The sequence below is a fragment of the Toxorhynchites rutilus genome, chromosome 2 (assembly GCF_029784135.1).
Source record: "Toxorhynchites rutilus septentrionalis strain SRP chromosome 2, ASM2978413v1, whole genome shotgun sequence".
In the NCBI taxonomy this organism is placed as follows: Eukaryota; Metazoa; Arthropoda; class Insecta; order Diptera; family Culicidae; genus Toxorhynchites; species Toxorhynchites rutilus.
In genome coordinates, this window is record NC_073745.1 from 126,089,252 (window position 1) to 126,116,723 (window position 27,472).

Genomic DNA, 27,472 nt, shown 5'->3' on the forward strand with positions numbered 1-27,472 from the left:
ACTCGAAATTTTTAATTTTGCGACTTGGTCCCCTTTGTATTAACATCGACGCAATGTTCAAGTGTTTTATGATTGTTAATTATTGACCCGAAAACTTGTTTAAATAACTTTAAAATAGCTTTAAAAACAGGCTATTGAAATCACATAAATCCGTATATAAGCTAGCGCACACTCGGAAATCCATTCAATTTGCACCAATTTGCGATGTGAGATGCGGAAGGTCACGCTTATGCATTATGCTGTGCTGTGAATATTTCTCGTGTAACTCTTGAAAAGGTCCTAAGTAACAAATGTAAACAAATCGAGTTAATGGATGCATTCTATTAGTTCTCATCATTGAATGTATTGAGAAAACAATCGTTCAAGTATTTATCCTTTCCACCATTTTATCGCCGATACAAAAAATGTCCAATATACATATTCGAATTTTAAGCACTCGGCTGTTACGTCAGACACCACTTTCCTCTGACGCTTGATACGTCCGAAGTAACAAAGTAATCAAAACAACACGAAGTCGCACTCCGGTCATTTTGAGTATTATTTTTTTATTCGGGTGTAGTAACGAACTGATAAAGTGAGGGTATTAAAAAAAATATTGTGCCATGGCGTACACGATTTCCTTCTGGTTATCTGAAACAAAAAAGTCGGACAAATTCTGAATCAGTAAAGATGCCGCTATCGCATGAACCTCGGATGAGTCAAAACGATGAATTTTGAAAAAATGGCGGCCGTTTTAAAAGTAAAAAGCTGTCTTTAACGTGTTTAACGTTTTACTTCTAACGTTGAAAAACTATAAATTTTATTGGTTCATGCGATAGAGGGATGCATACAGATTGTATTCATATAAATTCGACATAAATCGGTTCAGTAGGACTTTAGATATCGTGTACGCCAGTTTGAATAAACTAGTTTCGAGAAAAACGTGCTCGAAGTTAATTGTTATGGCCGTACTAGATGAAATACCGCATCACAAGAATGACTATAACTCGATAAATAATGTTATTTTCGAAAAGTCCTTTCTAGAGTATATTGTTGTATGCCTAAATATCAGAAATATGAAGAAAAAAATGATTTTTTTCAAGTTTCTAGACTAGAATACAGTAATTTGCATTTAATGCATTTAATTGGCGATGAGAGTGGTACAGTGTCGGCGTCTGGTGACGACTTTCAATGTGGGGCCATAATTTGGGCCCCGAACTCTGTAAACATTGAATGTCCAATTAGAGGTAAAAATGTCCAACTAAACGTGTCGCATTAGGGCATCCGCACCAATGCGTTACTATTCAAGGTTTCTAGTCTCGAGTTTCAGCCGTTGCCAATTTATTAACTCATCGATTTGCGCACCCGTCGTTGCTATCGCGGTTGCTATAGTATCACTTCTTTTTCGCACCGCAGGTTACTAAATACGATTGTTATTACTAGAAGAAATGACAAGTGTCAGTTAATTCTCTTTTCGTCGCGTTCATTTTTTGGTAGATAAATGTAATAATATTTCAGAGCAAAATCACAAAAAAACGAACACAAGACGAATGAAACCCACAACAGATGTTTGACGTTTGTTGAAAATAGCAACACTTGGCTCGATTGCTATCGCGTTGCCAAATTTGTTAACTCACTATTCACCGAGAGGCCGATTACTATTTCCCACACCTGAACCGCAACCACCAGTGGGGTTGCTGCGTTATGGTGAGGGTTGTCAAAATGTCCGTAACAACGCATTGGTGCGGATGCCCTTACAAGTCTGTCCAATTAGCAAAATGTCGCATTAAATGTAAATTACTGTACTGCCTTAACCCTTTCACGTACAACATCAAGTGTCACTCGATGTGAAATGATTGTGCCAAAACTTAGAACATCGAATCTCTCTCGTGGTGCGCTTGCATATCACAAGGCGTTAAGACACTCTGCAGAGCAGTGAAATTACTCGATGCGTGCCCATCGAAGCGTTTGCATTTGGTCCGATCTTTTGAAAATTAAATCGTACGCGAAAAGGTTAAGCGTTAATCATTCTGCGTGGGATCCCGATTCCATTTCTTTTCTGCAGCCGTTCTGGTGCATTTAGTGGAAATCGAGGAATCGGTGATAATTCGATTCCGATGGGTGCCATTGACTATGATTTTGACAGTGAAGAATACGAAATGTTTGATATGGTGTTGTGGATATTATTTCACCATATCGAAGAAATCACATTTATGAAAGAGGTAAAGAGGATTGTTTGCCTAACTAGAACATATAAACAGTGGCGTCAACTGGGGGGTGCAGAGGGGGCGAACCGCCCCAGGGTGCACGACATTAGGGGTGCAGAATGGGTCGAACTTATGAATAAATTGGATAAATATGATTTATTCCTTTTCTAGCGAGGTGGTGGGGTGCAAATCGACTCTTCCGCCCCGACACGATGCGAGCGCGAGCGCGAGCGCGGGATCGTTTGCGGGAAAGCTTTTTAGTTTACGACTGTGGAAATCAAATGCAAACCGCCCGGACCTGAAATAGTAAACGCGATGCGAACGCGATTTCAATGCGGCGAAACTGTGTGTGGAGTGTTTTGCCGCGACTGAACGCAAGTGGTTGTTGCCAGACGATTTTCATAAATATCTTCACAATCGAACTCATCGAACGCAAATAAAGATTGAGTTGTTAAATTATTATTTTCGTTTTGTTCGATGAATTATATAACTTTATTCTAATTTACGTAATGCATTTAATGAAAACGTTACGTTAAGGGCGTTTAAGGGCTATGTTCACAGATATAAACGATCTCACAATTCAACTGTTTACAAAATGAAGACATGTTATCATATCTGGCATCCTTGTACTGGGATGTTTACATGTGGAATGGAGTGCAATGAAACATCAAAAAACGCACGATCTGAAGCGATCAGTATGTCATAGCACGCGATGAGCTCCAATTCATCGCTCCGCATCGCATCGCATCGCATCGCACAGCGTTTGTAACGTAAGCGTAAATAACATGCCACTCGCATACAATGACTGATTAACACAGAGTTGCGCGATATATTTATTTACTAACACAATCACCCGACCAGTACAGCCATACAGTGTCAAACCCACGGCGCTATATGATTGTTCACCAACACAACTACCATATCCGGCATGACCAGCACGAGGAACTGTGGTTCAGCCACAGCGTCGCGCGAGTCGTGTCTCACGAGCGCTCCACCATCTCGCGTCATCTGGCCAATTTGCGCCGTTCTATCTGTTTTCATTAGCCACACAAACAGGCGCTATATCGCGCCAAGTTACTCGCGCTATATGCGTCTCAATTTGCGCCTTGCCTAAGAGTAAAAGGACATCAAGTGCCACTTTAATCCATCCATGAGTGAGTGAAGAGCCATAATGCAAGTGTGTATCGCAGGTTGTCTTCACTTCCTAGAAGGATAGAATGATAGTCATTACTTTTTACTCTGTTTTGCATTGAAATATCATAATAGTCGCCAAAATAACGTATCATCTGTTAATTCCAGCTTTTTGTTCAAAATCGTGGACGTAGATTGGGTCAAAATTTAAAATAATTTCAACAAATAATTTTCCAAGTGTTATTACACTTGTTCTCATACGAATCTTTTTCGCAACACACTGCCACATTTGTTGTCATTTTTCGCCGCATTGTTTTGATTGCGCTCCAAAAAAAATGGGTTCGTTTTTGAATTTAACGAAATGTTTACGTATTTACGCCGAAAGAACAACGTTGACAGCCGGGAATCGATAAAGTAGAGCCAGTCCTACATTATCAGCCACGTTGGAACGTCGGACGGATCGCAAAAGAAAACCAATCGTCGTCAGATCGCTACGAGTAAAGTTCTGGGTTTAAGCTACATTAGACGAATTTATTATACTTAATTGTCGTTATTCTGAAAGGTAAGCAAAAGGTTTAGATTTTGTCGAGATGATAATAGTGTAAACTGCATTGCGATAGTTTGGAGAATCGAAATTGAACAATTTTGCGTGTTTGTGTTTTTCTTTTTCTGCCAGATCATCTATGAAATTTTATTGGTTTTCTCAAGCTTGATTTGTAAATGCTGCAATTTGCGCAATTTTAAAGCAATTTTTATGCCCAAAATAAAGTTAGTTGTTGAAAATACACATTAGATTGTTTCTCGTAAGAGTCTTTTAGTAGCAGAGCAATCACCTAAAAACTATCAATAATAATAAGCCGGCGCTTATCAGTTCCGTTTCTTAATTTTGGAACAGAGCAAAGTGTTGATGGTAGCATTCAATTTTGGTTTTTTGTTTCATATTGCAGCAGTAACGATGAAGGTGAAGGAGCTCCAGAAGACGGTGAATGTTGCGTGGTCCCCTGTGGAGCAGAATCCAATCATGCTGGCTGCTGGGACAGCTGCACAGCAATTGGACGCTTCTTTTAGTACATCAGCCGCGTTGGAATTGTATTCTATCAATCTATCTGATCCCAGCTACGATCTGGAGCTAGTGGGAAGTCAGGCCAGTGCGCATCGATTCCACAAAGTACTGTGGAGTCCGTTCGATTATGGTGCCAATCACCCGAACGGTCTCATTGTGGGTGGCTGTGAAGGTGGTGTGACACAGGTGTATAGTGTGGCGAAGTTACTGGCCGGAGAGAACGCATTGCTTGCACAACAGGAAAAGCATAATGGAGCTGTTCGGAGCATGGATTACAATCCTTTCCAGAACAATTTACTCGCATCAGGTGCATCGGAGTCGGAAATTATCATATGGGATCTTAATAAAACCACAGTTCCAATGAGTCCTGGTCAGAAGGTACAACCGTATGAGGATGTTCAAGGTTTGTCCTGGAACCGGCAGGTACAGCATATTCTAGCTTCGGTGTTCTCTTCCCGCTGCGTGATTTGGGATTTGAGAAAAAGTGAACCAATTATCAAGCTTAGTGACAGTCAATCACGAATTCGTTGGCGTGCAGGTCAGTGGCATCCCGAGGTTGCCACCCAGCTATGGTTAGCCAGCGAGGAGGATCAAGCACCATCGGTTCAGTTATGGGATCTGCGGTATGCTACTGCTCCAGCAAAAACCTTCCACATTCATCAGCGTGGCGTTCTTGGCCTTACCTGGTGTCCGAAAGACTTCGATTTGGTCGCGTCCTGTGGGAAAGACAATAAGATTTACTGTTGGAACCAAAACTCCGACGATCCGGTAGGTTATGTTTATTTTCGAAAATCAATTTATCATTCATTCATTTAATTTTTTTTTCAGAATGGTGAAATCTTATCCGAGCTAGCGACCACTAATCAGTGGAACTTCGATGTGGCATGGTGTCCCCGTAATCCTGCGCTGATAGCCGGTTCTAGTTTCGACGGGAACGTTACAATTTACTCAATTTTTGGGGGAGCTCGTCAGCAGGTGCAAACGGTGAACAAAATTGCTGATTCGTTTCCGGGAATGGAAACTATGGGTCACGAGCCAGTGCCTCAAGCCAATGCTCAGTCCCAACCGACCTGCGCTGATCTCAAGCGAGCTCCTAAATGGTTGAAAAGACCCGCTGGGGCTTGTTTTGGGGTAAGATGCGACTCGTATGAATGACAACTATTTTCGTGATTAACTAAATTTTTATATTTACAAAATTTAGTTTGGAGGGAAACTGGTTACATTCAACGGCAACAGTCGATCAGTTATTGTTAATCAGGTTATAACTGATCCAGAGCTGGTCGAAAGATCGAACCGACTGGAACAGGTGCTGGCTGAGGGAAATTTCTCCGAGTATTGTCGTCAGAAGGCGGATCAAACAAACGATCAACACTCGCGTTTTCTGTGGTATTTTCTGAAGGCTAACTTCGAGGAGGATCCACGCAATGAAATGCTGAATTTACTTGGTATAAGAATGATCGAATGCACTGTGTATAGTAATTGAAGTAAATGCGTTCGAATTTTAGGATACCACAAAGAAGATATGATGAACAAGTATAAAAAATACACCGACAGCGGTAAACAGGAAGAAACGGGACAAAATTCTGTAGAAGAGTTGGTTGACAAAATGAGTCGGGTAAGCATTTTTTGAATCTGAATAAGTTCTTTGTGCTTAATTTTCGCTTCCATTATTTTTGTTCCCAATTGAATATTGAATATATTGAATATTCTCATATTTAAAAAAAATACATGAAACACTAGTTCATATTCATTAGTGACCGTTCAATCCACCGATAATGTTTCACCTGAATCAAAATTAGTATGACTGATTTGGACAAAGCCGAGCTACCGGTATTCACAAATACTTTGTGCTCGAATCAGAGTCATATTGAAAAAAATAAAGTATATTTCATACCGCTAGAATACCGATTACCGTGTACCTTATATCGATTAGGGTGGCCTTAGGTAGAAAAATACAATTTTTCGGAATTTTATCATATTTTTTTGTATTATTTTATTAATTTGGCTTCAAACTATACATATAATCCAGAAGGTTCGGCAAATCACATATGCTCTAATTGCAGAATGAAAGTCATGCAATTGTCATCAATTATGATAAAACACCAGCTGGAAAACACGTGCGTAGATCCAATGCGCATATTGTTGTGATTCAGCTCTACAAAATCTCAGTACCCTGGATTCTGTTTTTTTACGTGATTTTATTATGCGCGAGAGCGTTTGCGAGTGTGGTTGCGACATCACCGGCGCGATGGGGCAATCTTTTTTTACGTGATTCTTTCGAAGCAATGCGATTTTTATTCACGCGATTCGTTCGAAATTATGCGATTTTTTTTTAAACAATTCTATTTTTTTGCGCGCACGCATCAGTCGCATAAAAAAGAATTCATTGTATGCTACCGATATGAACCAAAACTTACCAAAATTTATCCTTAAATTTATTTTTCTCACCACATGAAATTTTGACACAAAGCAAAAATTAAAGCGTGTCATTAATGAAGTTGTTGTCTTCCGGGAATTGGAACTAAACAGTCCTTGATGGCACGGTTCGATTTTGACAACATTAGTTTTTTGAACGCGTTGCTCAAGTGAGTTACCTAAAATAAATATGTAGAGCGAGTGATATTTTTTGTTTCACATATTTCTTCGCAATGCCTTTACTGTGATCCAAAGGTTTGGGCGCCTTCTATCTTTGACTATTGAATACAGGGCGGACTCGATTATATACAGTTTTTGATTTTTTCACTGTATATAATCGAGTCAAAAATTTTTTTTTTTATTCGTTTTTTTTTGCATGTATTTTTCGCTTTTTGAAAATTAAAGAGGAATTTTATTTTTGATTCATCTTCTTAAAGTCAGAAAACATCTTACTCACATGAAAAAATAAATTTATCCAGATTCTCTCAAGAGGTGATAGACGATATTTGATGAAAAAACTGCCTAAAACTGGCTCTACATTAAAAAGTACGCTACGGAAGACAATTCTAATGCTTTCATTTGAAAGATGAGAAATTTTAGTATAGGATATAGTAGTGGAACAACTTAATTAGTGGGCTTTAATAACATTTTGGAAGTGAAAAACTCAAAAGTTAAAAATTTCTAATGTGTTATTATTAATCTCATCCTAAAAATTTACATTAAATTAGATTGTATCTATCAATTAAATTTAAGCACTATAACCGCTCTACAATTTGTTCTTTGACACCCAACTTCTTCTATCTTTCTTAATTTGGCTGCAATATCCATGTAAACGATTTTTACCCCACTGTACATGTAATAGCCACTTAAACTTAACCTTCTCGTTGAAAGGTTACATTCCTTCTTGAAATAACTCATATTTGAAATATAAAAAAAAATATTTTTTTCCAAACTGTTTATAATCGAGTCCAAAATTGTATATAATCGAATCACATATAATCGAGTCCGACCTGTACTTTGTCTTAGGATCCTATTTTCGAGACTGGTGGTAGTTTCTATACCATGATTTTTTATTCTAACTAAGATTAGGCTGGCCATTCTGGTTACGTTCAGTTTTAAACTTATTAGAAACCCTCATTCTAAACTCCTCGATGATTATCAAGAGTTTTAACTGTCGCCAACTCAGAAAAGTTTCCCTTGTTGAGGGAGCAGAAAAGTTTAAGTCGTCATGCTTGTTCCGACGCATTGAATGTTTTTTGGAAACACGTTCCAAATGAAAATTCGCTCAAATCCTGAAGAGCACATTCCCACTGGCACAACAACAACATCCAAATAACACGAATAACGTGTTCGCCACGTTGCCAATTGATAAAATGGACGCGAACACAGTTAACGAGCACTATTTGTTTTCAAAGTCATTCTCAGCGCAAAAATGTGACCACTACCAAAGTTTATTGTCAAGGCCCTCTGGTGAGTCCCTTATGTCAGCTCGCCTATCAAATCGAGTGCAGCGAACAAGCAACATCATGTCCCTCCTGGATTTCGTGGGAGAAGTTCACCGCTGATCGATCCAACACTCGAGGGGACATCAAAACCTCTGACTGTCCCTGTTTTACCGTCAATTCCAATATTCCAATCGGAATTTACGAAGATGTCTGGAAATATATAAGTTCCTCAATGTTTTGGGCTTCATCAAAACCATGTTCATCGCATTGCTTCCTGTAATAAAGACATTCTTGCAGCACTTGATGCAAACATAGCCCCTGCTCGCTATGATTTTCTCTCGATGTCTAATTTAGATAGAGAGGTGAAAGATATTATTGTTTTATCGTGGAATTATCGTAGCCTTATTCCTAAATAAAGTAAATAAATAAAATGTTCAATGATAAATTACATATTTTTAATATAGATTTGAAATAATAATAAAGCAAAAATTATTTCTGTTGCTGCGTTTTAGGAAACAGTGTTATTGATTTTTGAATGAGTTATAGAAATTTTAAGCATTTATTGCCCTACCAGTTATTTAGATAGAGATGGAAACATATAGAATCAAGATTTACAAAACCAGTTGTATCGCCGGATTGGTAAAAGCGACAAAAATGGTTTTTTATATCCAAATGCAGATAATTTCTTATTGAAACCGATGATGTCACATACATCCCCTTCATTTTGAGCCCCTCAATTATTCCGTTACAGTTTTGATTAATTTCCGTACATTTCTTAGGATACCTTCCATCAAAGTTTGACTCTCTGTTGGTCAGCCTCAGCGACCAATTCATTCCACGATCTCTTCATGTCTGCAGCATCCCGGGTCACTTTGACACTTTTATTTACTTTTCGCTTGACAATTGCCCAATATTTTTTGATTGGACATAATTGGAGACATTGAAATTGGACGGATTTGGGTTTTTTCAGTTCAATCGACCCCATTGTCATGGTACCATTTAAGAACCTCCTAACTGTAGTGGAAGCTTGCCAACGCTGGTCAAAACTTCATCAGACCTTCGTGAGCGTTAATAAATGGAAGTAGATATTTCTGCAGGTACTGTTCCCTATACATTTCAGGTCCACTGACTTGTTGCTACGAGTACCTTAGTTTTCTGTCCAAAGCAGCAAATCTTTTGCCAAATCAAGAGCTTCCTGACAAATTTATCAGCGAAACGAACTCAAATTTTCTAGTTGTAACCTTGTAACATTTCAAGCCTGGGAGCTGTCCAAAAGCCATCTTCACGTACGTTTCGTTCTTGTTGTACAACTTTGGAGAGCGTCTTTTGGATACCAGATTTTGCTTCAGTGTCCTGTTTGGCTGCATTCAGGTACATAAATTATGATAACCTTCTCGCATACGGATTCTGCGGATGGTATTTTGGTTGAAGTTGTGTTTTTTGGCGATGTCGTGTTGTGATATACAATTTCAAAAATTAAATAATTCACGTTACGTGAGAACAAATAATTTACAATTTAAAAAAAATCGGCTGCTGTTATGAATGCCATTGTATTTATAATTAGTCCCATCCTCAATTTGAGATCGGCAATTGTCCAAACTGGTTTCAACGGCTCATGTTTAGACTTCAAAGGGACATATTGGTCGATATCATAAAGCAGGATACCAGAAATACAGGTAAACTTCGATATAACGTACATTTCGCTTTCAAAATTGTGCGTTGTATCGAATTGGACTTTATATCGAAGCATAATAAAGTACTCACAAACGTAGTCTATAATACATTATTATGTTGCTGTTTTAGTAAAGTTAATGAATAACTTCAATCAGAAGACGAAGCCAGTCTTTCTCATGATGTTTCCCTTCGTACTGTTGATTAAAGCTTGATTCATTTAGAATCCGGAATCACAAAACCAGCTGTATTTCGGAATTGATTGAAGTCACAAAACTTGTTTTAGCATCACAATATGGATAATTCATTGTTCTAACAGAAAAAAAGTATTGAACAAAATTTTCCTTCACACTTTGGAAATGTGTACGTTATATCGAGGTAAAATGTACGTTATATCGAGTGACGTTACGTTACGAAGGTACATTATAACGAGGGTACGTTATATCGAAGTTTCCCTGTAGTAGAAGCAGCAAGGCGTCGCAATCTTGGAAAAGTTCGTTCCACTGCACATGAGAAAGGAAATCGTTCATGCCATCGAAATCGGCCTTACTGAAATCGTAAAAAACGCTCTCATTAGTGTTGCAGAAACGTTGTTGAGGACATATTTTCAATTCTGTTAATATGGGAGGATGGTGTCTACAGATTTTAACAAGCGTTGATGGAGCTTGCATAAGCAAATTGTCCTGGCACTTTACTAGCGAAACATAAATCGAGCAAGCGATTGTTTTCGTTTCCGATTCCACTAATCTGTTTGAGTCCAGCAGTGCAGTATGCATCAAGTAACTTTCACGATGTTAGCCAACCGAAGATCGAGAGTTGACCGGATAGAGCGAGCCAACCGAATTGTGTTGCCACAATATCGTGCCCATGTTGTAGTCGCCAATAATTATAATAATATCTCTAGGTCCCATCTGCGAAATCACTCAGTAAAGCAAGTCAAGATGATTTTCAATCAGATCCGTGTCATTCACTCGATTGGGAGGAATATATACTACACAAAGGTAGAGAGTAGCGTCAGTCGTGAGAGTCGTGATCCATAATTGCTCCACCTTCGACGAGCTTACAGAAGGAATCAGCGGACGGGATTTGAAACTCGAGCGAACGGCGAGTAATACAACTCCTCCAATGCTTTTGGTGCTGTTTGAGGTCGACCGGTCTTGTCAATAAACTGAGTAATTGTTGTCAAAAAGCTGCATCGTCAGCGTATTGTCGTTCAGCCATGTTTCGTAAAGAGCGTAAATATCATAGCACCCGTCACAGAAGGCTGACTGGTACTCGGCGAGAGAACTGTTGATCATTCCAACGTTTTGGTAATACGACCGGCGCGATTGGCGATGAATCTGTTTCTGGTGGCAACAACGGTGTGGTAGACTTTTTGTACTTCGAAGAAACTCGAAATTATTGTGAAACGTAGTCTTCAAATTCCCGAAACAGCGACCTTCAGGCCATGTGGATGGATCTAGAGCTTTTCCTTTGAATGATTGGTCGAGCCCAATTTTGAACGATAATAATGTAAGGGAATTCAACTCTCTTTCTTTCAGGGACAAGCTTTACCACGGAAATATCAAGATTGGCTCTAACCATAGCAGAAATCTATTCCACGGTGTGACGCCAAGACGAATTTTTGAAAGGTTTAACCAGAATTTCCGATCTGCATCATTATTACAGATATGCACTTGCATAACATTTGCCATCTGCTTTCAGCGTCCTATTTGGCACGCATGGTGAAATCGATCTCACAAGGGCGTTTCATTGCTCTGCGTTGTTCCAGTGAAGTCCCAGTAGCGGGTGAAAATTGGGCAACAGGCTTAGATTGCAGTTGCTTTATTTCGGAACGGAGCGTGCAAAGAGGAGATGTTTCATCGGCCTGGCGCGAGATAACGCGAAATGAAATTTTTCGAATAGCTTAGCGCATTGATCACACCCAAAAAGGTTGGGTTTGGGTAGGCAATACAATACGCGTACAAGTCGGTTGGATGTAAGAAGTAGTTATGTGGCGTGCAATTTTACGTACTACTAGTTGCTTCTGTTTGATTCCGGTAGATGGCGCTTCGAAAGAAAAAAATCAGCGTAGAGAGTAGTACGGCTTTGTTGTTTTTCTTTACCAACAAAAGCACAACACTCGCGAGACGAAATATTTACCACAACGAAAAGAAATCGAAATACATACGAACAGATTCCAACAACGGAACACTGACAGACAGTAATAAAGGGTGTGTCACATCAAATTGCATCACGGAAAAAACGCTGTAGAAATTTAATTTTTAGGAATTATATCTTCAGCTTTCGCTTATAATCAGATAAGAGTGTATAGATCACGTTGGCCATGCTTCACTGTCAATTTTTCGTAAATTTGGAAAAATGTCGTCGAACGAAAAAGAGCGTCGTTAATTAATCCTGTGCACTCATTTCGAGAATCCGGAGTTGTCACATCGGGACATCGGTAAGATGCTGGGAATCGTCCAATCCACGGTCAGCAGAGTACTAAAACGATACTTCGAGAACCTAACCATCGACCGGAAGGTGAAGAACGGCAAAAATGGATGCTCCATCAGTGAAAAAGCAGCGGGAGGGCCTGCGTACATACAAGGTTCAGAAGGCTCCTAACCGCGACGAAAGGCAAAACATGGTGGGGAGACGCGAGCCCGGAAGCTGTACACCGAAATGCTGACGAAGCCGCATTGCCTGGTAATGGACGACGAAACCTACGTCAAAGCGGACCTTCGTCAGCTGCCGGGCCTGTTGTTCTTCTCCGCAGAGGACAAATTCAGCGTTCCGGAGGAGATTCGCAAGCAGAAACTATCCAAGTTTGCCAAAAAGTACATGGTGTGCCAAGCGATCTGCTCTTGCGGAAAGCGGAGCGCCCCCTTCGTGATGACCGGCACGGTAAACGGGCAGGTTTACCTTAAGGAGTGCCTACAGAAGCGCTTACTACCACTATTGAAGCAGCACGAGGGCCCGACCATCTTCTGGCCGGATCTCGCTTCGTGTCACTATTCAAAGGACGTGTTGGAGTGGTACGAAGCCAACGGGGTCACCTTCGTACCAAAGGAAATGAACCCGCCCAACGCGCCGGAGCTTCGCCCAATAGAGAAATATTGGGCGATTATGAAGCAGGCCCTCCGGAAGAACCCAAAAGTTGTCAAATCGGAGGCGGACTTCAAGAGAAAATTGATTTCTGTTCAAAAAAAACTACAACCTGACGTTGTACAGAACCTTATGGACGGGGTAAAGAGGAAGGTGCGAGCATACGGGCTTGGGCTCGAAGTATGAATAAAAAGAAAATGCCAAAAGTTGTTTAATAGTTTTTATTTTACTGTCTAAAATTTTCAAAAGGATCGGTCTACTGGGCGAATTTCTACAGTGTTTTCTCCGTGATGCAATTTGATGTGACACACCCTTTAGCTCGGATACAAGATTTGAGACGCAAACAAACACAATACTCAACGGAAAAAATCACGACCGGAAAAAATCACTTGTACACAAAAAGCAGTGTTGCAACAGAGAGAAGCCGTGGAGTTATACAAGCGAGATAGAAAAAAAATCGTGCGTTTATGTGTGAAAATCAGACTGAATTGTTTAAAGCCTCTTATAAATAAAGAGTGAAGTGAACAAAATACAGTTGCCCTTCTATCTCCAAGATATTCTTCAGATTTAGTCCCAGTGAATACTGTCTTTTTGTAGACCCCAAAAAGATGCAAGGAATTTGGCTGCAATGAAAAGTGATTGCCAATTGCTGTAGAGTACAAATCATTTCGTAGAAAGGATCGAGAAGTTAGAGAAACCAGTCTTCTAGTCATACAGTTGAAAAATGTTTTGAAATGTGTTGTGTTTTTCGGCTTCAAAGAATTCCAAGAATAAATAGTTTTGTTAGTGGTGAGATTTCTGAAATAATTACTGAGATGGCCAGTCAAAAACTGTGACACATCTACTGACTATCACTATAATATTTAAAAACGCAAGAATATGTTAAACAGTTGCAAAAGTTCCGCTCTCTGTGATATATATTCAGTTTCAATTCAAAAATATTCTTACGTTATGTTTATCTATCGTATCAAACTACTTCTCCTGAGTAGCGAACATTGTGACATTGTTGCCAATAGCTTTTTTATCACATTTATCATTAGAACAATTCCACCGAGACGGATCCCAGTACCGATGATAGCACTGATCTCTCGGTAAGAGCCATTCGATACTCACACGTTAGCACGAATCATATCCCTTAGTTGGTAGACTTGCCCTCCTCTGAATTTATTATTTTTTGTTTCGATGATTTTGTCCGTTCGTTCTGTGTGAGATAGTACCAATGTATAGTTAGTAATTCAGCAGCAAATTAGAACGTGTTCATGATATGTTCGTGATCGATAAACGTCCGTCATTCGGGACTTCGAAGATACAGTGGGACATCCACAAAAGTTTGCAGTGAATCGAAGGAAATTTTAAATTAGCACGCCTGGAAGTTGTTTTGAGTTGTAAAAACACTATTTTTGCTATTTTTAGATTTTTTTTGATCACTTGCGTTGAACGTATTACTCTATTACATAGAATATTACGTAAACATTTGATACAGAAAAGTAAATTTTAATTCACAATTTTTATTTCGAAAATCAAATCAATCCGACACCATATTTGTTTCATGCATACAAACTGTCTTTTGACTTCGAAGTCCCGAATCGCGAGTTATCTTGAATACATCAACTAATTCCATCACTTCTATTGTGCTATAGACACTCGACAACAATGCATTGTTCGATGCCATCGCAGCAGGAAACAAATTGCTTGCGGAGCAAAAACCATCAACCGAAACGGAAGGTGAAATCAACGATAGTAAAAAAGTGGAGGTTCCTTACCGGATTCGCACCGGCCAGGATAATGAAGGTCTAATTTGCGAAGCTCTGCTTACTGGTAATTTGGAAGCTGCAGTAGAATTGTGTATGGACGCTGGCAAGACGACTGAAGCGTTGATTTTGGCTATGAATGGTGAGGAATTGGGTTCGTTATTCACAATATAAATAATATAATTGCTTGATTTTTCAGGTGGTTCCGAGTTGTTGGCTCGGGTTCAATATCGTTATTTGAAGAACAGCGAAAGCTACTTGTCGAATATAATCTCCGCGTTAGTGACGGAGGATTGGAGCGGCGTCGTTTCTCAGTGTACAATCGACTCGTGGAAGGAAGCTCTGGTGGCAGCACTGACACATTGTAACAATCAGTTGCCACTATTGTGCGAAAGGCTTGGGGAGCGTCTGCAAATGGAAGCTAGTGGTGATGCGGAATTAGCCAGAAACGCTATTCTTTGCTACATATGTGCAGGTAATACAGAGAGACTGGTAGAAGCTTGGAATCTGCAAAAGTCCGACAGCACTTCGTATGATTTTGTTAACGGAGAACCGGATAAAAACAATAATAGCAACCGAGATTTGCAAGAACTGGTTGAGGTAGCAATGCTGTTGCAAAAAGCGCTTGAAAAACAGGGCAAAGCTACAAATGTTACCGGAAAATTGGCCGAGTTATTGTCACAGTATGCTAGTTTACTTGCGGCTCAAGGTTCTTTAAATTCGGCGTTGTCTTATGTAGGGAACTCGACCGATACCGAAATGGAAGAGCTGAGGGAGCGCCTGTATTACGCTCTCGGACATAAAAGTATTACACCTGTGCAACAAAGTGGTTATACGATAGGTCATCGTGGTTCTGTGAGTAATCAACCGGCACCACCATTTAATCCTATGTTTCCAACTATCGGTCAAGCCGCGAAAATAAAAAATTGGCAAGCAGCAAATAATTCACCTATTCCTGCTCCTGCGCCAGTCCCAACAATTCCACAACCGATCAATCAACCTTCGTGGAATACAACACCGTTCCAAGGAAGTCTTGCTCCACAGCAACCATCGACACTAACTCCATTTAATCAGATGGCGCCACCCATCACAACGGCTCCATTAACATCCAAACCTCCGATGGGACCTCCACCATCTGCTGATATCGCTCAGCCGCCTCGTCCAGCCTCTGTTAGCTCTCAGACTGGTTCCACAACATTGGGTCGTGCCAAATATTTGCTGGATCCTTCAGTAACTTCTGGACCAAGCTATGGTCAAACTCCGGCTAACTTATACAACCAGAACAACATTCAGTCCGCTACGAATTACCAATTCAATCAATTTCCCAACCAACCGATCAATCAACAACCGCAGCCATCGCTTCTTAATCCAGCCCAGCCTCCACAGCAAATGGGTAACTTTAAACCATTCACTCCTGCACCACTGGTACAACCGGGGGTACCTTCGTATCTTCCCGGTGTTCCTCCATTAGATGTATCGCAACCGCCCATGATGAACGCTGGCTATCCCGGAGCACAACAGACGGCAGCGACAGCGCCTCCACCTCCCCTTAGTAACATTCAGAAGAATCCCACGCCTCCACCAGGTTGGAATGATCCACCCGCATTGAAAGGTGCCCCACGTGCTCAGGTGAGTAACTCGAACCGTGAAACGTATTCACCCAACTATGTGATACTTTTCCTTCTCTCCTTCACGTATGTTTTCGTTTAACTTCATTGACAATCTATCCTTTTTTACGGTACATAGTTTAATGAGCAATGTGAAATGTCAGCGGTTCACGCCGGCACTCGTAGGTGGCGTAAAATAATTGATTCACATGAAAAACAACCAGACCGGTCTTCTCCGCAGGTTAGAGCCAATGTTTTGGCAATCAATTTTCGTTCATCTGCGTTTATTCTTTTCTACATTTCGTTGGTTTGATTCCATCAAGTTTGAGCTTTCCAAAACCTATAGTTTGCAGAAATCATTCTTGTCGATTTAGAATTGACATCATTTACCACAGACTATATTCGGTTTGTTTGGATGGAGTTAATAGACGGATTTCGCGTCAACTCGACCAGATGTTGGCATGACCCTCTCAGAACTCTTCTCTGACCCTCTCAGAACTTTCTGGGCGTGAAGACCTTACCTAATTAAGCAACACTTAGTTTTCAGAAAATTTATCTAAACTAACATATGGAAAGGGCTAAATATTTTTGATAATTTTTTTTTTAAATTCTTTTACTCAAAAATGGTAAGTCCTACCAAAAAGTGGTCTATGAAGAATGGAAGAGTTTCAGAGAGTAAAAATTATTGAATTTTCAGAAAAAAATACTGAAAAAATATTTTTTGAAATCCTACACTGAAAAAAATTATTTCAAAAACTAAAAGCCGATTTTTCAAAATGATCATCTCAGATTTTGATGAATTGCAGATAAATGTTAGATAAATATGTGCCCTACAACTCTTCCATACATCGCAACTTGTGTATATTTAAGGCAAAAAAGTTTTTCTAACAAAAACTTTTTCAAGATTATATTGTACAGCTCTCATCGTTGCTCTCTGAATTGAAACATATTGTTTTTGATTACAAAAACAAGCTGAAAACTGTACTTTAGCATCCAAGGGTTACCATAAATCCATTTCTACCTGTTACTGACTTTTTTCTATAACTGTACAAAAAAAAATGAAGATTTTCGAGAAAAAATCTTGAAAAAGTTTTTATTAGGGCACATATTTATCTGCCATTTCATCAAAATCTGAGACTTTTGGCCATTTTGAGAAAATTTACTTGTTTTTGAAATCAATTTTTTTCAGTGTAGGATTTAAAAAAATATTCAGTATTTTTTTTCTGAAAATTCAATTATTTTCCTAAAACTCTTCCATAGATCACTTTTTTGTAGTATTACCATTTTTGAGTAAAAAAAATAATAGAAAAATGATCGAAAATATTTAGCCCTTTCCATACGATTGTCTAGATACATTTTCTAGATAAGATAGATAAAGAAAAAAAGTATGCCAAGTTATTTAATTAGGTAAGCCCAGAAAGTTTCATTAAGTTCTAGAAGGGTCATGCCAATCCCTTAGACGAGTTGGCGCGAAATCCGTCAATAGTCTTTTCCTCGATAGTATTAATCTGTTTTTTAAACGTATAGTTGAGACATTTTGAACAAATTTAACAATATTTTGATGTGGTGATTCTAACAAATTGTTCCCTGTGTAAATTTCCTACTTGAAACAGATATGTGAATCTGAAAATCATTTTTATTTTTGTTTCGAAGACACTTTGTGGGTTGCACTAACAAAGCCATTTAATTGAATAATCAGTGCATTCAAATCCAACTGGATCTGATATGTCCAGGCACGGTAATTGTATACCGATTCTATGTAAGTAATTGAATAATTTTTTCTAACAATCTGAGCCCTTTTTGAGGAAAAAAAAACGAAACCAAGCTGACTTTGACAGTACAGAACCAGATCCTCATTAAACTTCTATACACCAACTTGATGTGCTTTGTTTATACAGAGTGACACATAGCAACATTTTTTTTTATTTTCCAATAACTTTGCTGAAAAATTCTTAACTTATATTTCTTCCAAACTATTCTTGATTTCTTCTTATAGTATGGAAAAGTAAAACTTCAAAAAATACATCAAAGTAACCAACGTTCTACCTAATACCTAGTCTGCCTATGTTTGCATAGAAGACGTAATGACCAACACCATTAGTGTTGGGAAAACGCATTTTTGTTGTTTTTTGGCCTACAAGCATAACTATGCAAATTTCCAATGAAATGATATGTCCAGTTGAAGGATATTATTGGCCGATAGAGGGCCTAGGAGATTGTGCAGATTAAAACATATTTTTTTCCATTTGGAAAACGCTTACGTCTATTTATGCGGACAATCAATCGTTCCAATATACGTTTGTTCGCATAGCTAAACGTAATCACCAGGTTGCTTTGTCTGTAGTGTTAACATTTACGTTTCCGATAATAGTCAAAACGTCTCCGTCGATAGTTTCAGTTGTTGTAGGATAAAATCAAATAGGTTAAGGAGAAATTTAGTGAAATGTCTGGAAAAAGTGGTCTGGATTTGTTGCGAATTTATGATAGCTCCGGCAGGTGAACGGCAGGTGAAAAGGAATCCATTTCACCGGCCATAATTCAGGACGACGCGGAATTACAGATGGCAGTAGAAGGCTCATTGAGACATAGAACATTCACAAAGCGGTTGTCGGATAAAATCAAGCGCCGAGAAAAAAAATTATCCGATCGAAAATCTATCATTAAGATTTGTGAATGTTCTATGCCTATAATCTTCTCCAGAGGCTCTTCTTATAATTATAACCGTCACATGAAGAAATTGGAGATACAGGTCGGACTCGATTATCCGGACTATTGATTTTTTTTTTTCACTCCGGATAATCGATTCAAATCAATTTTTTTACTTTATTTGTTTTTTGCATGTATTTTTCGTTTGTTGAAAATAAAAGAGGAATTTGATTTTTGATTCATCCCCTTAAAGTCAGAAAACACCTTTCTCACATGAAAAAATATATATATCCAGATTCTCTCAAGAGGGGATAGACGATCATATTCGATGAAAAAAATCCTCCTACGCATATGTTCTAATTTCAACAATGACGGAGTTACAGAACTTTTGTTTTGTTTCGGACTCTGTTGCTTCATACTGGTTCTACATTAAAAAGTACGCTACGGAAGACGATTCTGATGCTGTCATTTGAAAGATGAGAAAATTTAGTACAGGAGATAGTAGTGGAACAACTAAATAAGTGAATTTTAATAGCATTTTGGAAGTGAAACACTTAAAAGTTAATAATTTATAATGTGTTATTATTAATTTGATCCTAAAAAATTATATTAAACTAGATTGTTTCTATCAATTAAAATGAAGTTCTTTAACCGCTCCACAATTTGTTCTTCGACGCACAACTTCTATCTTTCTTAATTTGGGTGCAATATCGATATAAACAATTCCTGGTGAAAATTCAAGCAAAATCTTCAAAAATCGCGATTTACATGTAATAGCCACTTAAACTGCACCTTAACGTTGAAAGGTTACATTTCTTCATGAAATAAGTCATATTTGAAATATAAAAAAAATATTTTTTTCCAAACTGAATATAATCGAGTCTAAAATTGTACAGTTGTGTTCAAAATAATAGCAGTGCTGATTTAAAATCTGAAATAAGATAATAATTTGTAATTAGCGCTTTGCTCCTTATTTTCTCTAAAGTGTATTTTGAACAGAGTTTCAATAGAAAAAGTGTATGCTATTGGTTGCAAGATTTCATTTTTTATTCAATAAAATAAGCATTTGTTCAAAAAAGTTAGTGTTCAAAATAATAGCAGTACTTCAGTCAACACTAGGAAAACATGATTAAAATGATGAAAATTTCGAAGTTGTTCTGTAACATGATTATCCACCTTAGTACTTTGTAGCGTAGCCTTTATTCTTAATAACAGCAGCACACCGTTTCGGCATAGAGTCCACAAGTGCTTGGCAGCGAGAATCAGGTATTGCAGCCCACGTATCACGAATTACAGACCATAGTTCTTCCACATTTTTTGGTGTGGCTCCAGAAACGGCGTATTTGATATCTCCCCACAGATTTTCAATAGGGTTTAAGTCTGGAGACTGCGCTGGCCACTCCATAACCTTAATATTCTTCTCCTTAAACCACGCCTTAGCACGTTTGCTCGTGTGTTTAGGATCGTTGTCCTGCTGCATCACCCATTTTAGTGGCATTTCCTCCTCAGCATAAGGTAACATAACCTCACTGAGTATCTTGATGTAGCCATGTTGATCCATGATGCCTGGTATGCGATAAACTGGCCCGACACCGTTGTACGAAAAATTTTCCCATATCATAATTTTTGCTCCGCCGTGCTTTACTGTCTTAACCGTGTACTGCGGTTGATATTCCGTATTGCGTGGACGTCTCACATACTGACGCCGATCTTTTAATCCGAACAAAACTATTTTGGACTCATTCTTCCACAAAACATTACGCAATTTTTCTTTCGGCTAATCGATATGCATTTTAGCAAATTTGAGTCGATTCGAAACATGATGTTTTGTCAACAATGGTACTTTCCGAGGACCACGTGCATATAGTTTGGCTTCCGTCAATCGTCGTGTGACTGTAACAGTGCTCACAGTTAAGTCTAGTTCATCTTTGATCTTATTAGAATACAAAGTGGGATCAGTCCGTGACATCTTTATGATTCTTCGATCAATTCTTTCAGCAGTACAACGTTTCCGGCCATGAGTTTCCAACTTGTCTTTCCATTTCAAAGCATTGCTTATCATTTTGGCCGAGCACCCCACATTTATCAACGTTTTGATACAATTGCGCTGCTCCTCAGAGCAATGTTTTACGCGACCCATTTTCTGCAATACAAACAAAACAAACATATTTTCTTGCACATATCTTAGTTTTTATATACTTACCGACTAACAAAATTGCAAAACTTGTATAAAACACCGAATGGAAACAAACTTTGTTTGAAATCGTTTTTTGCTGCTATTATTTTGAACAACGCGAAACGGACTCAGACGGAAGTGTCAAATGAAATATACACTGAACGAAATTGTATATTCATATGATTAGTTGAAAACATCAACCATCCATTCATGAATAGTAACAATAATATAGAAATAGCATTAGGCGCTGCTATTATTTTAACACAACTGTATATAATCGAATATAAATAGTCGAGTCTGTATATAATCGAGTCCGAACTGTACTGTATTCTATTAGTCAAATCATTTCATTTGTTACCAATATTGATTGGATTGCAAAAAATACATAGTCGACCACTTTGTGGCGGCGACCTTTTCGAATTTATGTTGTTCATAGTGTAGTGTATTCTCCAAATCAAGCCATTCAGCCTTTTTTTTGTGGCGGCCAAATTGAATTTTTCAAGATCATGGAATACGCAGTCATTATATTTTAAATGTAAGTTCCAAATTTCAGATCAATCATTCAACAGGAACAGGGTCAATTTTCTATTAATGTGGGACAACCCAACAAACATTCAAACATACATAGAAACAGGTCAAGCTGAATGAAACCATTCAAAAAGTAATTAGCTGTTTGGGGACTGCGGCCATCTTGAAATTGGGTTTTTCATTATCTGCTATGTTCTACTGGTCGAGAACTTTCATTTGATACATTTTTGGGCATTTTTCATAAATAACTGTGTTCTATTAGTCAAGTCTTTTCATTTGATACCCATATTGATGGGGTTCTGAGAAAATAGGTAATCCGCCATCTTAGATTTGAATTTTTCATAAATAACTGTATTCTACTAGTCAAGCCCTTTCATTAGATAACCATATTGCTGGGGTTGTGAAAAAATATGCAATCCTCCATTTTGTAGTGACCGTCATCTTGGATTTGCATTTTTCATGAATAACGGTGTTCTACTAGTGAAGCCCTTTCATTTGATACTCATATTGATGGGGTTGTGAAAAAATATGCAATCCTCCATTTTGTAGTGACCGTCATCTTGGATTTGCATTTTTCATGAATAACGGTGTTCTACTAGTCAAGCCCTTTCATTTGATACTCATATAGATGGGGTTGTGAAAAAATATGCAATCCTCTATTTTGTAGTGACCGTTATCTTGGATTTGCATTTTTCATGAATAACGGTGTTCTACTAGTCAAGCCCTTTCGTTTGATACCCATATTGATGGGGTTCTAAGAAAATATGTAATCCGCCATTTTATAGTGGCCGCCATCTTGGATTTGCATTTTTCATAAATAACTGCATTCTACTAATCAAGCCCTTTCTTTTGATACCCATATTAGCTATTCAATATAGAATTATTATACAAATTATTCAAAATTTCCGAAAATCAAAAATAAAATACTCCTGATAATCGAGTCTAAAATTCCGGATAATCGAATCCCGTATAATCGAGTCCGACCTGTATTAACAAAAACACAACTAAAAGATGTTTTGAAGTGGAGTTTTGAAAAAATATCGATGTGTTTTCTTGAACTTGGAAAAAAGATGTTCGCAAAATAAATTAAACTGCTGAATTTGTAGTAAAATTTCTATGCAGCAGTTGTATCTAAATCAATAAAATAGGCTGTTTATTTATGTAACTGATTATAAAAATAGGTAAATTAAACTGACTGGTTATTTAATGTCTGTTTTTTCTTAATTTTTCTTACTTACACCAACGGTATGAGTACGTTGAATAAACCAAAAAAACACAATTATATTATCAATATATTTTACTACTGATCTGACTGTTTCATTATCTACTTGAAGATTCAAATGCAGAAATTTGAGTAATTACGACATAAAAAAATGCTTCTCTACGTTCATCGCAGTGCAGTAAACAGAGAATAGAAACTATATGAACAGCGTTTCAATAGTTGCTTATATTCATCTGTTAGAAAGCGCTAAGTGATAAGACACTATCATGAAAGACGTCCAAAGACTCCAAAAAGAATGTGATTCAATTTTTTATCTATTTTGCAGCACATAATACTGGTAATTGTTGTTTTTCGAACGATGTATGAAAGCTGTAAGGAACTACGTCTGTTATGCGGACAAACAGTGATTTTTCGAGAACGTTTTTCAAAATTGCTCAAATGTTTTTGAACAAAAAATGTTTACTTGCATGTTGAGCAAACGTATTAAATTGCGTAGAATGCGTAACAGCGAAAAAGTCGGTTTTGTTCATTAACATATAACAACATGGGCAGTAGTTCAGTATGATACGCTTCATGTTTTCAACAAAACATAACCAAAAACAAATCAAAACAAAAATTTAGTAATCAATATGACCTTTTATTTATTATTTATTTTATTTATTGAACATTTATATTTCGTAACTTAAGACTTCTGTCTTTTAATGTTACATTGTTAAATTGAAGTAGAATAAGCGCTGCACAAAAACAAAACAAAATAATCAAACTATTTGAACAACTACTAATAACTCCTAATTAAAATGCTCTATACAACCTCTCTTGAATGCTGTGAACGAATCTACATTAGATAGACCTGTGGGTAAGGAATTCCAATGAGCTACACTTCGCACGAAAAATGAATTCCCATAGTTAGACGTACGATGATTTCACTTACAGATTTTTTGACATGCTTTCGATGAGGTTTCGGGGGTGGTGTGGGTCTAAATCGCCCAAAGCCTTTTGCAGGGCATCTTGTTTGTTCGCCACACCAGTTTTTTACACTTTGTTGTCGAAGATAGCCCAAAGATTTCCACAGTTCGTTCAATTAGCTTGTTCGAAATGTGTATTGATTAGGGCGCCAATTAAAATGACCATCTCGCAGTCCAAAACGTTACCCCATTAAAAATGTTCACAACCTCGAAAAAACACCCTATGCAAAATATCAGCTCAAACGGACTTAAGGGAGAGTGGCGCAAAGCGGTCTAAGTTTAAGATTTTTGAAAATCGAAAAATCACCCAAGGAAATTGAGGTTCTCAAAAAAAAAATTTCGTTGCCAAATGTTTCAAAATTGCATGAAACGTCGAGATCTACTGTCATCTTGAAAAAATTTTCAATTCGTGGATTTTATACAAAGAGACTTGTGATGAGAACATAACCAGAAAACAATTCTTTTTTCAATTGACAGAAAAACTTTCCTATGAACATGAGTGCTGCAGAGAACAAGCATCCCCCAAAAAAACAACCAAACGAAGCAATGGATTGTACTACGGAAAAAATAACTAAAAGACCCCAAGAACAAAAATCTTGTCAAATACAATTATGCAACAAAAACAGAGCCATGTATACTTGCAAATACCCTATACAAAATGTTAACCATCTCGAAAAAACACCATATGACACCATTTTTTTGTCTAAAATCGATTTTTCAGGCGAAAAAACGACCAAGTGTGAAAAAAACTTTTTTTTTTGAAAAAAATCGATATAGCTATAATCTTGACGAGTAATGCAATTTTAAGACATTTGGCGTCAAAATTTTTTTTTTTGAAAAACTCCATTTTCGGTGATTTTTTGTTTTTCTAAAAACTCAAATTTTAACGTTTTCTCCCCCCTTGGGTAATTTTTTGATATTCAAAAAACTCAAAGTCTAACCACTTTGCGCCACTCTCCCTTAAGTCCGAATGAGCTGAAATTTGGCATAGGGTGTTTTTTAGAGGTGGTGAACATTTTTTATGAGGTAACTTTTTGAAATTCGAGATGACCATTTTCATTGGCACCCTATTGCATACGTTAGTAAAAACTATCAGAATACGTTCTAATGATGCCCACATAAATTACAGTTTAATAAATACTGTTCAAATGCAATAAGTCGTCAATCACACACTTCTACTCTACATGACAAAAATTGAAGAAATTGCTTTTTTTTTTCTCAAATCCTGCTTCTATATGCTTAACTTTTTACACTTCTATTGCATCGTCATCATTTCGACCTGCAACACAGAGCTTGATTTTCAGATTTTGATAAAATTTCCATTTATTTTGTAGCCAAAAGCGGATATGTCCTCGGTAGCCCCAATTATGTCACCCTTGCCCGGCACTTTCCCCATTCAAACTCAGAACGGATACCCCGATACGAACAGTAACTACATAGGTGGTCAGTACCCCCCAACAGGTGCACCAGGAGGGATGCCACCGACAATTTTCAACCCTGCTAGTGTCCCAACTGCTGGACAGCCACAACAGCAAACTCCTGGTGCTATCAACTATCAGAACTTCCAGCAAAATCTTCAATACCAGCAGCAGCAGCCACAATCCGCGCAATCCCCGGCCAACAGTTACAATAATAATTTCAGGCAACAACCCCCTTCTCAACCAGCACAACAGATTCCCTTCGTGTCAGAACCGCCGAAACAGAAACTTCCAATACCGGAGGAGTATATTTATTTACAGACAGTATTCGAGGAGTTGAAAAAACAGTGTATCAATGCGGCTGGAAATCCGGTACGAGTGTTACCGCGCGATCTTTTATGTTCTTCCGAATCTAATGTGAAACTAATGTTCAATTACAGCAAACAAAAAGGAAACTGGAGGATGTCTCGAAAAGATTAGAGGTTCTGTACGATTTGCTGCGTGAGCATAAGGTAGGGGTACTGAAATAAGTTCAATACCATAACAATTGCCTGAAATCTTCTTTACAGCTTTCCCAAAACACCCTTGCCGCGCTGAGTCAACTGGTCCAGCTCATACAGGCCGGCGATTATGCCAACGGAATTGGGCTTCACACGCAGATGGTATCAGGTCACGATTTCGCCCAAATTGCAGCCTTCATGCCAGGCATCAAAGTTTTGCTCCAGTCGGCAATGCAGTTACAGGTTTATCTTCGATAATCACCGAATGTGTGAACGGTTCGAACGCGTATTGTACTAATTGTATGAATAATACGATAATATATGACTTTATATGTGTACTGTTAGTGATGGGAACGAATAGTTGCGAATTGGGGCAAGTTGAAGAAAGAGCCACATTTAATATCTGTTGTCATATTTTTCTGTTATCGTTTAACATAGTGTCTTCGTAAATGATTGAGAACGTTTTTTTTGTTCGTACTATGTATGATCGTGCGCCCGTATGTGAACCATATTTATCAACTATGTTAACGATCGATTAGATTCATCGAAGTATTCAGCTTCTGTTCTATAGTAAAACTTTATTTACGGTATATTATTTTAACGCAAATCGTATCGAAAAATAAATGTAACAATTTTTTTTTTGCATTTTTATGAGTATTTTCACATTCCACGTATTGAGGTTATGCTACCCATAGCTGTGAGTTCGTCGCTTTAAAATACATTCCAGATGTGTTATTTGGAATATAAACCTTGTTAGAACTTTCGTTGATAATAGGAAGAATGTTTCTATTTTACTACCGTGTCGAATGGACTTGCTATTTTTATTTAATTCTTCATTTGATAGGTTTCAAACTTCTGGGCTGGTTCCCCTCCTTATCGATGGAATTGACGCAAGGTTTAGTTGAGATCAAATCATTCACATGAATCACATATTCACTTAAAACTATTACATAAAAGTTGGACTTCAAGTGTCACAAAAATTAATCACATAAAACCATTTTCAAAACATAATTTAACATAATTAACAAAAATGCTTGCTATTTGCTTGCTAGGCTAGATGGCAAGGGTGTATTCGGATCATGGCTTCAGGCCAGTGGAGAGGAAGCCGTGTCGTTGAACATGCCGTAGTGTTCTTATTCCCCTTCATCGTGGAGGGGAAGGAACAAGTATCTTCTTGACTGATTCATCCAGCACCATCTCCCGAGTGAAAAACGGTCCGGTGTGACCAATTCCGGCAAATCGGTCGGCCGCTTCATTCCCTGCGATGCCGTTGTGTCCGGGGACTCACATGAGCACAGTGTCGGGCAATAGGTACTTCCTGATGGCCTGTACCTATGGATGTTTGGCCCTGGTCGCACCGATGGCATCAATGGCGCTCGCCGTATCGGAGACGACCAACAACGGCTTGGAAGATGAAATTGTGGTTGCCTCGAAGATGCCGGCCACCTGGCAGATGTCCGTGAGATTCTTGCTGGAACTTGGATTATTATTACTATCGCTTACCCCAAATCCAACTCCTGATGGTTCTTTTGAGCCGTCCGAATATCTGATCTCATGGAGACGGTATTTTTCTGCTATGATGGCCTTGAAATATTCTAGCAGACCGGTCGAGCTCGCCCCGGCTCGGAAGTTGTTCCTGATACCGTTCTCGACAGTTGGGA

General features: G+C 38.3%; 1 protein-coding gene across 3 annotated transcripts; it reads left to right on the forward strand.

Annotated features, from left to right (window-relative positions):
• Positions 1-3,728: 3,728 nt before the first annotated feature.
• Positions 3,729-26,462, forward strand: LOC129767907 (protein transport protein Sec31A). Of its 3 annotated transcripts, XM_055769180.1 has the most exons (12): positions 3,729-3,879; positions 4,265-5,148; positions 5,209-5,511; positions 5,582-5,825; positions 5,886-5,995; positions 14,039-14,089; positions 14,639-14,891; positions 14,949-16,378; positions 16,496-16,597; positions 25,228-25,683; positions 25,752-25,823; positions 25,881-26,462. In XM_055769180.1, the coding sequence occupies exons 2-12, from the start codon at positions 4,273-4,275 to the stop codon at positions 26,067-26,069; spliced, it is 4,086 nt and encodes a 1,361-aa protein (XP_055625155.1). In that variant the 5' UTR covers positions 3,729-3,879; positions 4,265-4,272; the 3' UTR covers positions 26,070-26,462. The 3 variants fall into 3 exon arrangements, with proteins under 3 accessions (XP_055625155.1, XP_055625157.1, XP_055625156.1); XM_055769182.1 differs by lacking the exon at positions 16,496-16,597; XM_055769181.1 differs by lacking the exon at positions 14,039-14,089.
• Positions 26,463-27,472: the final 1,010 nt, after the last annotated feature.

What these genes read in the sequence shown, in the direction of transcription:
- LOC129767907 (XM_055769180.1), top strand. Translation starts at nt 4,273, where the DNA reads ATGAAGGTGAAGGAGCTCCAGAAGACGGTGAATGTTGCGTGGTCCCCT. An exon ending in CCGCTGGGGCTTGTTTTGGG is followed by an intron (nt 5,512 to 5,581) that starts GTAAGATGCGAC and finishes TACAAAATTTAG; the next exon opens with TTTGGAGGGAAACTGGTTAC. An exon ending in ATGATAGCACTGATCTCTCG is followed by an intron (nt 14,090 to 14,638) that starts GTAAGAGCCATT and finishes ATTGTGCTATAG; the next exon opens with ACACTCGACAACAATGCATT.